This window comes from Myotis lucifugus, unplaced genomic scaffold (genome assembly GCF_000147115.1).
Source record: "Myotis lucifugus unplaced genomic scaffold, Myoluc2.0 scaffold_600, whole genome shotgun sequence".
Taxonomy (NCBI): domain Eukaryota; kingdom Metazoa; phylum Chordata; class Mammalia; order Chiroptera; family Vespertilionidae; genus Myotis; species Myotis lucifugus.
In genome coordinates, this window is record NW_005871648.1 from 69,795 (window position 1) to 84,423 (window position 14,629).

At 50.4% G+C, this 14,629-nt stretch overlaps 1 protein-coding gene across 3 annotated transcripts in view; it reads right to left on the bottom strand.

Annotated features, from left to right (window-relative positions):
* SLC28A1 (solute carrier family 28 member 1) overlaps positions 1 to 14,629 on the bottom strand; it is a 38,771-nt gene that overhangs the window by 20,731 nt on the left and 3,411 nt on the right. For 2 of the 3 annotated variants that reach the window (XM_014447003.2, XM_006104725.3), the window contains exons 4-8: positions 13,452 to 13,543; positions 9,171 to 9,357; positions 7,799 to 7,940; positions 6,984 to 7,097; positions 5,543 to 5,620 (exon numbers count right to left, since the gene is read on the bottom strand). In XM_014447003.2, coding sequence (XP_014302489.1) covers positions 5,543 to 5,620; positions 6,984 to 7,097; positions 7,799 to 7,940; positions 9,171 to 9,357; positions 13,452 to 13,543 — 613 coding nt within the window. The remainder of the gene's footprint in view (positions 1 to 5,542; positions 5,621 to 6,983; positions 7,098 to 7,798; positions 7,941 to 9,170; positions 9,358 to 13,451; positions 13,544 to 14,629) is intronic. The other variant, XM_014447005.2, reaches the window with a different exon arrangement.

The window sequence follows — 14,629 nt, forward strand, 5'->3', positions numbered from 1 at the left end:
CAGCGTACCCCCTGCCCACCAAGCAGCTTGCCCAGACCCTGCGTGACCCCGAGGAGCTCTGCTCTGTGCCAGCCCTGGGGCCTCGTTTCCCTGTTTCGGGGGCAGCACCCATCCCCTCCAAGGGTAGCCTGAGCCCAGGGTGTAGCTGCCCCAGTAAGTCCTGACCACCGCTTTGTGGATACTCAGAGCAGGCTGTGCCTGCTAGTACCAATGTCACCCATGACTCAGGGGAGAAGTACTTCTAGCTCTTCTCAGCAAGTGGTTCTCAAAGTGTGGTCCCTGGACCAGCAGCACCACCTGAGAATTCATTAGAAATGCAATTTCTGAGGAACACCCCCCACCCTACCCCACCCTCACCCCCGTCCGAGGAGGCCTCTCCAGACACTGCTGGTGCTGTTGATCTGGACACCGCCCTCTGAGAACCACACCTCTGAGCAGATGTCATGTCCTCACCGGGAAACAGATTCCAAAGGCAGGACTAAACCCATTTGGACAGAGCCCTGCTGCTTCCTCTCCCTGGAGGGAGCTGAGCAAACCTTGCACCCCCAGCCCCCAAGCCCCCAAGCCCCAGCACTGCAGCCCCAGGCAACGAGGAACCACAATGACCCAAAGTGAGAAGATGCCTCAGGCTGATTGCTGCAACACCAGCGACTTACAGAAAAGCAGATAAAATGGACTAAAATGGACGTGCCTCCTGACTTCCTGCTGACCTCACCCCCACTCCTTACCCTACCTCTGCCTGTCCGAATCTCCTTCAGAGGCCCCTGCAGACGCCACACTCTCTCAGAGCTCTCCTGGTTCAGAGGTCCCAACTCCCTCCTTTGCATCCCAACTTCGTCTCCATTTATTTCCCAGTCCCTCCCCTGAAAATGGTAATTACTAAATCCAATAGTACCCTTTTTAAAATTTTTTAAATAAAATTTATTGTTCAGATTATTACAGTTGTTCCTCTTTTTTCCCCCCATAGCTCTCCTCCACCCAGTTCCCTCCCCACCCTCTGCCCTTACCCCTCCCACTGTCCTCATCCATAGGTGTACAATTTTTGTCCAGTCTCTTCTTGCACCCCCACACCCCTTTCCCCCCAATAATTGTCAGTCCACTCCCTTTCTATGCCCCTGATTCTATTATATTCACCAGTTTACTCTGTTCATCAGATTTTTTATTCACTTGATTTTTAGATTCACTTGTTGATAGATGTGTATTTGTTGTTCATAATTTGTATCTTTACCTTTTTCTTCTTCTTCCTCTTCTTAAAGGATACCTTTCAGCATTTCATATAATACTGGTTTGGTGGTGATGAACTCCTTTAGCTTTTTCTTATCAGTGAAGCTCTTTATCTGACCTTCACTTCTGAATGATAGCTTTGCTGGATAAAGTAATCTTGGTTGTAGGTTCTTGCTATTCATCACTTTGAATATTTCTTGCCACTCCCTTCTGGCCTGCAAAGTTTCTGTTGAGAAATCAGCTGACAGTCGTATGGGTACTCCCTTGTAGGTAACTGACTTTTTTTCTCTTGCCGCTTTTAAGATTCTCTCTTTGTCTTTTGCTCTTGGCATTTTAATTATGATGTGTCTTAGTGTGGTCCTCTTTGGATTCCTTTTGTTTGGGGTTCTATGTGCTTCCTGGACTTGGAAGTCTATTCCTTTCACCAGGTAGGGGAAGTTTTCTGTCATTATTTCTTCAAATAGGTTTTCAATATCTTGCTCTCTCTCTTCTTCTGGCACCCTATAATTTGGATGTTGGTACGCTTGAAGTTGTCCCAGAGACTCCTTACACTATCTTCATATTTTTGGATTCTTTTCTCTTTTTGCTTTTCCGATTGGGTATTTTTTGCTTCTTCATATTTCAAATCTTTGACTTGATTCTTGGGATCCTCTTGTCTGCTGTTGGATCTCTGTATATTATTCTTTATTTCAGTCAGTGCATGCTTAATTTCTAGTTGGTCCTTTTTCATATCCTCAAGGGTCTCACTAAATTTATCGGTGGTTTCTAGAAAATTCTTGAAAAACCTTATAACCGTGGTTTTGAACTCTATATCCAGTACAGTGGGGCCTTGACTTACGAGTGTCCCGACTAACGAGTTTTTCGAGATACGAGCTGTCTCTCGGCCGATTTTTTGCTTTGAGTTGCAAGCTAAAATTCGGGTTACAAGCCAGCTTCAGATACCCCACCGCTAGTTGGCGCAGTGAACGTCACAGTGAACGCCCCAACATCAGCCCAGCATTACGTGTCTCATTCGTTCACTTTTTGATTTGACATACGAGTAATTTGAGTTACGAGCTCCGTAACTCCGTAAGTGAAGGCCCCACTGTAGTTTGCTTTCCTCCATTTCTGTCATTTGTGATCTGTTTCTTTGTCTCTGCATTTTGGCTGCTTCCCTGTGTTGATAGAGTGGCTTGTGTGCTAGGTGTCCTATAGGGCCCAGTGGCTCAGCCTCCCCAATTACCTGATGTGGACACTCTTGGTGCACCCCTTTGTGGGCTGTGTGCACAGTCTTGTTGTAGTTAAGCCTTGATTGTTGTTCGTATCACTGGGAGGAATTGACCTCCAAGCCAATTGTCTATGAGAATCAGCTGTGTCTACAGTGGGAGAACTTCTGTGCTGAAGACACTCTCATGGGGCAAGACTTGCTTCAGTAGGGCTTTGGTGCTCACTGAGTCTGCCCCTGAGTGTGTCCCTTATGGATCTGAGGAGTTGTAATCTGGATGGTCCCACTCTGACCACTAGGTACACGGGCTCTTGGATCTCTAAGGAGGTGCTAATTTAGCCTCTGCCTGAGGCTACCCAGCAGGAGCTATGGAGAGATATGCAGATTCCTCTTCCTTGTTTGGGGTTTGGAGGTGCTCAGATGAGGCCCAGCTGTGAAGCAATGCAAGCTGCTGTGGGGCCTTGAGCCTTCTCTTGGATGTTCTGGTTCTCTCTGACCCAGGGCAGTCTGGCAGTCTGTTAGGTAATTTTAGATCTCAAAGGGCCAGCCCATTCATATGCAAAAGCCTCTGCTTGCAGCTTGGGTGGGGCGGGGTCTCAGGGAATCAACAGGGCGAAGTAAATAGCTATGGCAGATCCTCAGTCCTGCCCTAAGTGTCCCTCGGTAATCGCTGCAAGCACTTCTGAGAAAGCTGCCCTCAAGTTCCACACGCTGCCAGACAGTCCAGTTTCTCCCCGTATGAGTCTGGGTCCCCAGAGACTCGCCCGGAACTGGAGTCAGGGCTGTCGGGAGCTTGAGACTCCCTCCCGATTGAAAAAGACACTGGCGTCCTCCGTTGCCAGCCCTTGCCGCGTGCGCCTCCGTACCTCTGCACTTTACTTCCGCACCTCCTGAGTTTCAGTGTGCTTTTCTCTTTCCTTCTAGTTGTAGTATTTCCACTCAGCCAGCCTTCCTGTGGTTCTGGGTGATGTCTGTTTTGTCTTTAGTTGTAATTTTGAAGTGGTTGTACGAGGCAGCAATTTCAGGTGTTTACCTATGCCGCCATCTTGGTTTCTCCAGTACCTTTTTTTTTTAAATATGCTTTTAAAATTTATTTTAGAGAGGTGGGGGGGAAGGAAGAGGCATAGAGAGATAGAAACATTGACAAGAGAAAAACAGCATCAATCAGCTGCCTCCTGCATGCCCTCTACTGGGGATAGACCCCCACAACCTGGTACCTGCCCTGACAGGGAACTGAACCATGACTTCTTGGTTCCTAGGTCGACCCTCAACCACTAAGCCACAGCAGTCGGGCAATCCAATGGTACCTTTCAGTCCTTATTTTATTTGGGGTATTTTTTGTCCTTGTCTTACTTACTATCTTTTTTTTTCCCCCAAAATGTGGCACTGCTGACCATTGGGGATTGCAGAGGCTGCATCAGGCAGACACCTGAAACCCCTGGGAGGTGAGAACATTTCCTTCTCCCTAGGGCAGCAGTTCTCAATCTGTGGGTTGCGACCCCTTTGGGGGTCAAACGACCCTTTCACAGGAGTCGCCTAAGACCATTGGAAAACACATGTATAATTACATATTGTTTTTGTGATTAATCACTATGCTTTAATTATGTTCAATTTGTAACAATGAAATTGGGGGTCACCACAACATGAGGAACTGTATGAAAGGGTCACGGCATTAGGAAGGTTGAGAACCACTTCCCTAGGGCTTCCTCAGAAAGACCATGTGAGCAGCACTGCTGAGCTTAGCAAGCGGTGCACGTTCCAGAGGCCGGAGTGTTAGTGAAGGGATGAGCGGACGTGTGCTCCAGCTCAGCCAGACCCAGGAAGGATGCGGGAGCCTGGGGGGAGGCCATCATGTGGGTGAAAAGTTACCAGAAGGGAGATAGAGCCAAGGTGGAATGACTACTTAGAATGATCCAGCCAGGCTGCCACCTCCACTGTGCTGGACTCCAGGCCAGGGGCGCTGGGGACTGAAGGAGCCTCCTGCAGGGGCTCAACTTCCTGGAGGAGTGATGAGCTGGACTGTGGCCCAGCTGGAAGCAGCTTGGATTCTGAAAATCTGAGCAAGCCCAAAGAAAACTTCCCCAGGCTGACATGGGCCAAGGGCCTTGGACCAGGTCCACATGATTCATGGAAAGAACCAAAAGAAAGCTTCTGAGTCTTCTATTCGACTCAGCCATAAAGCCACTCCTACACTGAGGATAAGTCCCAAGCCTGGCAAGTGTGAGTGTTCATGTGTGTGTGTTCATGTGCATGTATGCATGTGTGCATGTATGTGTTTATGTGTGTGTGTGCATAATGCAGGGAGGAGGGAAATTTGTGACTCATGAATCTTGTGAGAGAGGGAGTTCTGTGGCCAAGGAGCATTTGTCTGAAGTCCTCCCTCGCCTGACCCATCTTTGCTCAGAAAGCCCTGGCTAATCCACTGACAGTCTGTCCAAAGGACACGGCCTCACAGCGGCCAGGAAATAGTTATTATTTGATAGGAAAATGCTGAGGCTGGTTAATGATAAACCTCCCTCCCTCCCTTGGTTTTTCTCTCTTAACAGAACATCCAATCTCAAAATCTTTAGCAACCATTAATATGATTTAAATGTATTTCTCCTGCGATTAGGCATGCTCTTTGGAAGGGAGGCATGACGTCACTGGCTTCTACTTAGCATATGAGGAAACATCACTTGACTGGAAGTCCAACGACCCAGCTCTCGGCCTGGCTCTGCCCTGACTTGCTGGGCCACTGTGGCCAGGTCACTGCTCCTCTTGGGGTGACCCCCTGTAGTATAAAGGGAGGCCCAAGATCGCTGAGCATCCTTGTAGCCTGATGGGCTATGAATTCATGGTTCTGAAGGGTGCTTAGGGGAGAGATGCAAGTTGCAGGTCTGTGCACATTCTTCCAGAAAGGGAGAAAAGAGAAAGGATGCAGCTAACAGAACTAAAAGCAAACCGCTAAGCCAAGCCATCCTCCTGCCAGGGCCCCTCCCAGGACCCAAGGCTTCACTTCAATAGCTTCTAGAACCCCCGCCCAGGCCTGGCCCACACAGCTGGCTCGGGCTCCCCACTAGCTGGAGGTGCCTGGAAGAGGCTGCTAAAGGCCTTGTGGGCCAACAGTCAGCTGACCTGAAAGGCAAAGACATTCTTGATCAGAGCTTCCCCAAACACGAACTTGGAGCCGGCCGTGGTGTAGCTCAGGAAGGTCTGAAAGGAGAAAACAAAATAAAATGAAATCCAGAGTGAGCCCATGAGGGACCCAGGAGGGAGGAAACAGTGGCAGGTTGGTCCCAGGACGAGGCCCCCAGGCCTTGGCCTTGTAGGGGCTGGACACCACATGGCAGTGTGCGTCGTTAAAGCCCCATTGATGGCCACTCTCTCCAGAAGATACACCCTTTCAATAAAGTTTAAAGAAATGCTCTGAGATGAGAGTTATTTGGAGAATAAATAAACAACAAAGGGAGCCAAACAGTGAGAGGTGAGACGGCTGTCAAGGGCTGCCTCACCTGCCGGCCTGCTCCCCCCTCCCTCCTGACCAAGGGCACAGCCCCCATCTGTCCCTGCCCCAGGCTCTTGGCTTTGGTGTTTGAATCTGGCCACACTTCCACAGAAGACCTGATTTAGGTCCGGAACTTGCATTGTGGCTGCAGGGACAAGTCACTTCTCCTATCCAGGCCTCAGCGTCCCCATCTATAAAATGGGGAACACAACCGGAGTAGCAGCTCTGTCTCCTCTGCTCCAACACCCACACGGAGCCAGAGCCCGGACACGCAGGGCTTTCTCCTCCAGGGCACATGGAAATGCGTGCCTTCAGGGCTGAGTACAGGATTAACCTTTTGTCTTCCGGAATTCATATTTTACAAAGTAAGTCATGATGGTTGCACAACAATGTGAATAAACTCAATGACATTTAAAAATGGTTACAATGGGCCCTAGCCAGTTTGGCTCAGGGGATAGAGCATCAGCCTGCGGACTGGAGGGTCCCGGGTTCAATTCTCATCAAGGCACATGCCCGGGTTGCAGGCTCAATAGGGGGCGTGCAGGAGGCAGCCGATCAATGATTCTCTCTCATCATTGATGTTTCTAGCTCTCTTTCCCTCTTCCTTAATCTCTGAAGTAAATAAAAATATATTTAAAAAATAGAAATGGCTAAATTGGTAACTGTTACGTGTATTTACTACAATGAAAAATGAAATTTAGAAAGTATAACTTCAATAAACTAAACATTGTCTTTAAACACACACATACACAAAGTAAATAATTTGCAATTTTCTAAGCACTCCCATTATACATTCCACATCACTGATGACTGCCAAGGACCACATGCCTCTCTCCGGTATCAGACCCAGCCTCTGAGGGGACCGCTCTGTCCGGGGGCACCAGGACTGAGGGAAGTACCAGCTGCACAGCCTAGCCCCCAGCTGCCCACTTGGTCTGGGGCCCACTACACACCAACCATCTTGGTCCCAATCCCTCTCTGAGGCCTCACCTCCCACTGTCCCCCAACAGAATGGCGTCTCATTCCCTGGCAACCCAAGATGCCCTGGGAAGCCGGGCTCCACGTACACACCTGGATCTGGTCGCCCAGCCACCGGAATGCAATAAATCCAGGTTCTGTTCTGATGACAAAGAGGCCAAGTACAAACTGTAGCCCAAGACCCCAGGACACGGTCCGCCAAGACACCTGCCGGCGATACAGAAAGGTCCTGGTGAGCTCACCTCCCCGGGGGCACCCACCGGGGACAGGGTGGGGTGAGAGCAGAGGCCAGGGGGCTGCTCTGAGGGGCTACGGGTGCGTTAGCCTGCCTGTAGGATAGGGCTGGTCCAGCCAGAGGTTGGACCTATTGCCAGTGGTCACATCCTTCCTGGAGTTCATAATAGGCCACACCCTTGGCGGCAGTGAGACTGGGGCAGCAGGCAGGAGTGGGCAGGTCTAACCGAGGACCCATGTAAGCCTTCACCAGCCTTGGGCATGCCATGGCGCTTGGTCCCGGGTCATCGCTGGGTGAGTGGAATTGTAGCCTCAGGGTCGGGCCTCAGTGTAACCTTCGTCTGCCTGGACCCTCCCCCATTCCTCCTCCATAGGCAGGGACCCCATTGCCCTAATCTCCCTCTGTCAATGTTCTCACTCCAGCAGCAGGGAGCTGGATGCCTCTCAGCATTTAATGATTCCTTAGTGGTGACCCCCAAACTCAGGTGTGCATCAGGATCTCTGGGAGGCCTGGCTGGAGCCGGGGGTGAGAGAGGGGGGAGTGGGGAGGAGGTGAGGTGTTAGCCACACCGTGAAACCAGGAGGGGTCCTGATAGTGGGGTGGTTGCATTGCCAAGGAGGCAGCGGGAGAGGAAGGGCTGAGCCCCACTCACGCCTGACAACTAAGCACTCACTGCGCGGTGATGCTTTGAGCAGGCAAAGAGGATGCCGATGAACACGCAGATTCCTGCAAAGGACACCAGCTGCTCAGGCCGCTGGGAGGTGTCCAGAGCCAGCCACAGGACCAGGGCCAGGAAAGCAGCGAGGGCTATACCCCTGCAGGGGAAAGGCAGAAAGACATCACCCTCAGCATCTTCCCCAACCCCACACAGGAGACCACCTGGGTTCCAGGGAAAGCGCACTCAGGGCTGGTGGGAGGAGAGAGCTGTGTGACTTCAGGAAAACCACCTAGCCTCTCTGAGTCTAATTTCCTCACTGGGAAAAGGAGGCCAAAGGCTCCCCATTTCTCAGGGTTGGGAGAGGACTAAATACTAAATACAGTGAGATCACATCCCACCATTATACACTCTGTACATGTTGTTAGGCCCGGCCGCACGGCTCAGTGGTTGAGTGCTGACCTATGAACCAGGAGGTCAGGGTTTGATTCCCAGTTAGGGCACATGCCCGGATTGCAGGCCCAACCCCCAATAGGGGGCATGCAGGAGGCAGATGGTCAATGATTCTCATCATTGATGTTTTTATCTCTCTCTCCCTCTTCCTTCCTCTCTGAAATCAATAAAAATATACTTTAAAAAAATTCTCTGTTGCCCCGGCCGATGTGCATCGGCCCATGGACTGAAGGGTCTCAGGTTCGATTCATAGTCAAGGGCACCTACATGGGTTGCAGGTTTGATCCGCGGTCCCAGCTGGGGTGTGTGTCTCTCTTACATCGATGTTTCTTTCTCTTTCTCTCTCCCTTTCCTTCGCCCTCTCTCTTTCCCTCCTTCCCTCCCTTCTAGTTTCTGAAAATCAATGGAAATAATATCCTTGGGTGAGGATTATTAACAACAACAACAAAATCCCCTGGGGGCTACCTTTTAGAGGTAGAGAAAGAGAGAGAGAGAGAGAAACATTAATGACACCTGGACCCTAGCCCAGCCTGCTGATTCAGACTCCAGGGTGGTCCCCCTGCAGCTACATGTCTCACACATGTCCCGGATGATCTGATAGGCCCTCCCTGCCCGGATGAGCTGGGGTCTCTTACTTTAGGAAACTGCTGAGTCCTGTTCTCTGCTGTCAGTCAGCTGTTGTAACTGGGGCAGAGACCAGACAGGAACTGGCAAATCTCCACAAAGATTGCTGCCACCTTCATGCTTGCCCTGGGGCTTCCAAAAGGCAAGCAGGGTGGAGTACGCTCCCCATGGCACAGGAACTGGCTGGTGGGATGGCCCGAGGCCCTGCTCACCCAGCCCTGGCTGTGCCCCCAGAGCTGACTCAGAGGCCCTCAGTCAATGTGCCCCCGCTCCTTCTCACCCCGCCCTACCTGGGGGCTGTGAGCTCACTCACCTCTTAAACCAGAGGCTCCTGCGGGGGGAATGCCCCCAAGGCGTGGCACACCTCAGCCTGTTTGGTCCCAGCCACCTCTTCAACAGGCCGTAGGCCAAGAAGGCCAGGACCACACAGGTGAGGACAAACAGGGGCAGGGCCTTCTGGAAATTCAGGATGCAAGCAGTCAACAGGAAGGCCGCGAACGCTGGCAGTGGGAGGGGAAAGTACAAGAAGGGGGGTCAGTGATGACATGGGTCTCTGCGGGCCCCTGCAGCCCCGCCCTCTGGCTCCAACTGCCCCATCCAGAACTTGGAGGGCAGGAACTTCACCCAACCCCTCTGAGCCTCAGTTCCTCGCCTGGAAGTGCCAACCATCATCCCTCCTGTGATGAGGGTTGTTACCGTGGTAACTGATAGAGTGGTGTATAAGGGCTCTGCAAGCTGCAAAGTGCTGACCAAACGTGAGCGAGGAGATGTGTTCGGAAGAAGCTAGAGCCAGTGATGGCGAACCTTCTGAGCTCGGCGTGTCAGCATTTTGAAAAACCCTAACTTAACTCTGGTGCCGTGTCACATACAGAAATTTTTTGATATTTGCAACCATAGTAAAACAAAGACTTATATTTTTGATATTTATTTTATATATTTAAATGCCATTTAACATAGAAAAATCAACCAGAAAAATGAGTTCGCGTGTCACCTCTGACACGCGTGTCATAGGTTCGCCATCACTGACTGCTAGACAGTGTGGCTTTTTCTAGCGTCAAAAGAGTGCCTGCTATGCCCCAGAGCTCACTGGGTTCCAATGAGGACAGAGTAAATGAGTCAGATACTCCTGGAAGGCGTCCGCTTATTTATGCCAGGATTCCCTTCTGAAGTATGAATCAGTGACATTTTCTTCCTGGAATTTCCTTTTCCCCCTTTGCCCCCCTCCCCTTCGAGTCTGTGCTATGCCTCCAGAAAGGAATAGGAGCCCGGCCAGTGTGGTTCAGTGGTTGAGCATCGACCTGTGAACCAGGAGGTCACAGTTTGATTCCCAGTCAGGACACATGCCCAGGTTGCAGGCTCAATCCCCAGTAGGGGGCGTGCAGGAGGCAGCCGAACCATGATTCCCTCTCATCATTAATGTTTCTCTCTCTCTCTCTCTCTTCCTCTTCCTTTCTCTCTGAAATCAATAAAAATATATATATTTTTAAAGAAAGGAATAGGAGAAACCAAGGTGGCGGCATAGGTAAACACCGGAGATTGCTGCCTCGCACAACCACTTCAAGAATACAACTAAAAGACGGAACGGACATCATCCAGAACTACAGGAAGGCTGGCTGAGTGGAAATTCTACAACTAGAAGGAAAGAGAAAAGCATACCAAGACTCAGAGGAGGTGCAGTGTGGAAGTAAAATACAAAGGTGCGGAGGTGCATGCGGAGAGGGCTGGCAGCTGAGGACACGATTGTCTTTCTCAATCGGAAGGGAGTCTCAGGCTCTGAGCTCCAGTTCTGGGCAAGTCTCTGGGGACCCTGACTCATACGGGAGAAGTGGGACTGTCTGGCATCGGTCGGAACTCGAAGGCAGAAGGCAGGACTGAGAGCAGCCATTCTGCTCACTCCGCCCGCCCCGTTGATCCCCTGGGACCCACCCCGCCCAAGCCCTGCATGGAGGCTTTTGCATATGAAAGGCCCTGCCCTTTGTAATCTGAAAACAACTTAACAAACTGCAGCTGCCCCAAGGCCCCAGGGCAACTTGCATTGCTTTACAGCTGGCTTCTGCTGGGTAGCTGCGCAGGCAGAGGCTAGATTAGCACCTCCTTAGATCCAAGAGCCAGTGTACCCAGTGGTCAGAGTGGGACCATCCAATTACAACTCCTCAGATCCATAAGGGACACACTCAGGGAGCAGACTCAGTGAGCACCAAAGCCCCACTGAAGCAAGTCTTGCCCCATAAAGGTGTCTTCAGCACAGAAGTTCTCCCACTGTAGACACAGCTGATTCTCACAGCCAATCGGCCTGGAGGTCAAATCCTCCCAGTATTACCTACAACAATCAAGGCTTAACTACAACAAGACTGTGCACAAAGCCCACAAGGGGGTGCACCAAGAGTGTCTACCTCCGGTAATTGGGACACTTAGCACAGAAAGCCACTCTATCAACACAGCGAAGCATAAAAAAATGCCGAGACAAAGAAACAGGACACAAATGACAGAAATGGGGGAAAGCAAACTACTGGATATAGAGTTTAAAACCACAATTTTTAGGTTTTTCAAGAATTTTCTAGAAACCGCCGATAAATGTAGTGAGATCCTCAAGAAATCTAGTGAGACCCTCGATGTTGTGATAAAGGACCAACTAGAAATTAAGCATACACTGACTGAAATAAAGAATATTATACAGACTCCCAACAGCAGACCAGAGGATCGCAAGAATCAAGTCAAAGATTTGAAATACGAAGAAGCAAAAAACACCCAACCAGAAAAGCAAAATGAAAAAAGAATCCAAAAATACGAAGGTAGGGTAAGGAGCCTCTGGGACAACTTCAAGCGTACCAACATCAGAATTATAGGGGTGCCAGGAGAAGAGAGAGGGCAAGATATTGAAAACCTATTTGAAGAAATAATGACAGAAAACTTCCCCTACCTGGTGAAAGGAATAGACTTCCAAGTCCAGGAAGCACATAGAACCCAAAACAAAAGGAATCCAAAGAGGACCACACCAAGACACATCATAATTAAAATGCCAAGAGCAAAAGACAAAGAGAGAATCCTAAAAGCAGCAAGAGAAAGAAAGTCAGTTACCTACTAGGGAGTACCCATACGACTGTCAGCTGATTTCTCAACAGAAACTATGCAGGCCAGAAGGGAGTGGCAAGAAATATTCAAAGTGATGAATAGCAAGAACCTACAACCAAGATTACTTTATCCAGCAAAGCTATCATTCAGAAGTGAAGGTCAGATAAAGAGCTTCACTGATAAGAAAAAGCTAAAGGAGTTCATCACCACCAAACCAGTATTATATGAAATGCTGAAAGGTATCCTTTAAGAAGAGGAAGAAGAAGAAAAAGGTAAAGATACAAATTATGAACAACAAATACACATCTATCAACAAGTGAATCTAAAAATCAAGTGAATAAATAATCTGATGAACAGTATAAACTGGTGAATATAATAGAATCAGGGACATAGAAAGGGAATGGACTGACTATTCTTGGGGGGAAAGGGCTGTGGAGGGTGCGGGAAGAGATTGGACAATAATCGTGCACCTATGGATGAGGACAGTGGGTGGGGAGTGAGGGCGGAGGGTGGGGTGGGAACTGGGTGGAGGGGAGTTATGGGGGGAAAAAAGAGGAACCAATGTAATAATCTGAACAATAAAGATTTAATTTAAAAAAAAAGAAAGGAATATGTTAGTAGATAGTAGATAGTAGATAGAGGGGAAATATCTCTCCCTGGCTTATGAGTTTCAAAAGCCAGGGCTCTTGAAGAATGGGAAGATACGCGTAGCCTTTCCATTGGATAAAAGATGTGAGATGAAACACTGTGAGTGTAAGCTCTACTCCACCCCCTCTGCTACCAGACTAGTTGGAGAGTCTGCACTTGGCTTTTTCCCACATTTATGTAATCGTCCTTTCGTTCCCTCCTTAATCTCAAATGCATAAAAGAAACTGCAAACTGTTAGTCTCAGAAGTATTTTTCTCAGTCCGTGGAGATCTTGCTTGCAGGCAGGCATATCTCTGTTTGACTCAAAGTATCATAAGAACTCTCTACAGGTTTGGATGTTCTTACATCGATGCAATATCAGCCCTTTCTCATCTGTCCAGCCTCATCCTCTGGCTCCTTGTCTAGAATATTACCCTCTGGCCACACTAGACTGTTGATCAACTCCCTGTTCACATCCTGTCCCTTTTCACTTTTGCTCCTGGGGTTCCTTTGCATGGAGTGCCTCTCACTCCTTGTTGTCCTTCCCCTCCACCTGGCCAACTCCTGCTCAACCTGTGAGACTCAGATGCCACCTCCTCCTGGAAGTCCTCCCTGATCGCCCCATCCTTCCTTGGTGCTCCCAGATGGCAAGCTGTACTATGTGGACATAGTTGTTGTCCTCTCCCTTACTGATCAGAGTGCCTTGGGAACAACATCCGGTCTTCCTTAATTCTGCTGACCCTGCTTCTGGCATGGCAGCTCGCCCTGAGCTGTTGCTCAACAAAGCTCTGTTGAATGCTTGGGTAAGTGAACGACCCTGCCCTGAGACATGATGGCTGGGGTGGAGATGGCGGAAATGGGTGGGAGGGGTGGGCGGGGCGGAGCCCAGGCTCACCAGTGCAGAGCAGGCCTATGCAGATCCATCGGAGCAGTTGTGCGTGCTCCCTGCGGAAGCGCCTCACTCTCAGGGCGGCCTGCCGGGTCCTACTAGGGAAAGACCAGAGGGTCCACAAGTGGCCCCCAGACTCCCGTCCCCATGGGGATCCTCAGCACCTCCAGGGAGAAGCTGCTCCAATAAAATGGTGACATGGGGTGAGCCAGGCACTGGCCTTGACACCCCACAGTGAGGAAGAGCAACCCCAGCCCAGAACAAACGGAGGAAAGGCTCAGGCTACTCAGCACCACCCCAGTGATAACCCTGCCTGCAGAGCTGGAAGGGAATGACCTGCCAGCAGGAAGAACTTACCAGCAACCAGCTACCAAACAACATGCACAGATCATGCCGGCTGCCTCCCTCCTGTCCCATGGAGCAAGGTGGAGAGGCTTCCACCTCTGCATTTACTCCCTTGGGACCCGGGACACTCCTCGCTGAGTCAGTAGTCCTTCCGGAGACATGGGAACAGCCCCCTGTATGCTCCAGCTGTGACCCCACTGCCTTCCAGGCCCAGTGCAATGCCAGTTCTTGCCTGGTCATTTGGTCACTGGCCTAGCCCTGCAGTAGAGGCCGGAATCTGAATAGCCGCTGTGGTCCCACAGGCTGCACACTCGGAGCTCATTAGGCATCAGCTGCTGTTTTAAGGACCCTCTCTTCCCTCTCTCTGTCTCATCTCCCACCTCCTAAGTGCATCTTCCCCAATCTCGCTCCAGGACAGACAGATGGAACCCCCGCCTCCTGTTCTCCTCAACTCAGGACTGGCCAGTGAGGACCCCAGTGGGCCTAGGTATTGGGAGGCCTAGTTCTAGGCTCCTACTTGCTGCCTGTGTGGCCTGGGCCCATCCCCTTCCTTCAGCCTTCCCATGTGAAAAGAGCGGCCTGACCAAGTCCAGGGGTTTTCAAACTAAGCCTCGAGGTTCCCCAAGGTGCCCAGAGACTGAATGGTTAAGAGGGGGGCCAGTCTGGTTTGGGGGTCCCATCCAAGTTAAACCATGAGCAGCCCCGCAGCATATTTGGGAGTTTCCAATGGGATTTCACTCTGGCTGCTTCAAAGCAGGTTGGGAGCCTCGGGCCTGGCGCACTCATTTGCTAAATCGTGTTTTCTCCTCCCTTCAGCAAAGATACAGGGAGTTGCCTTT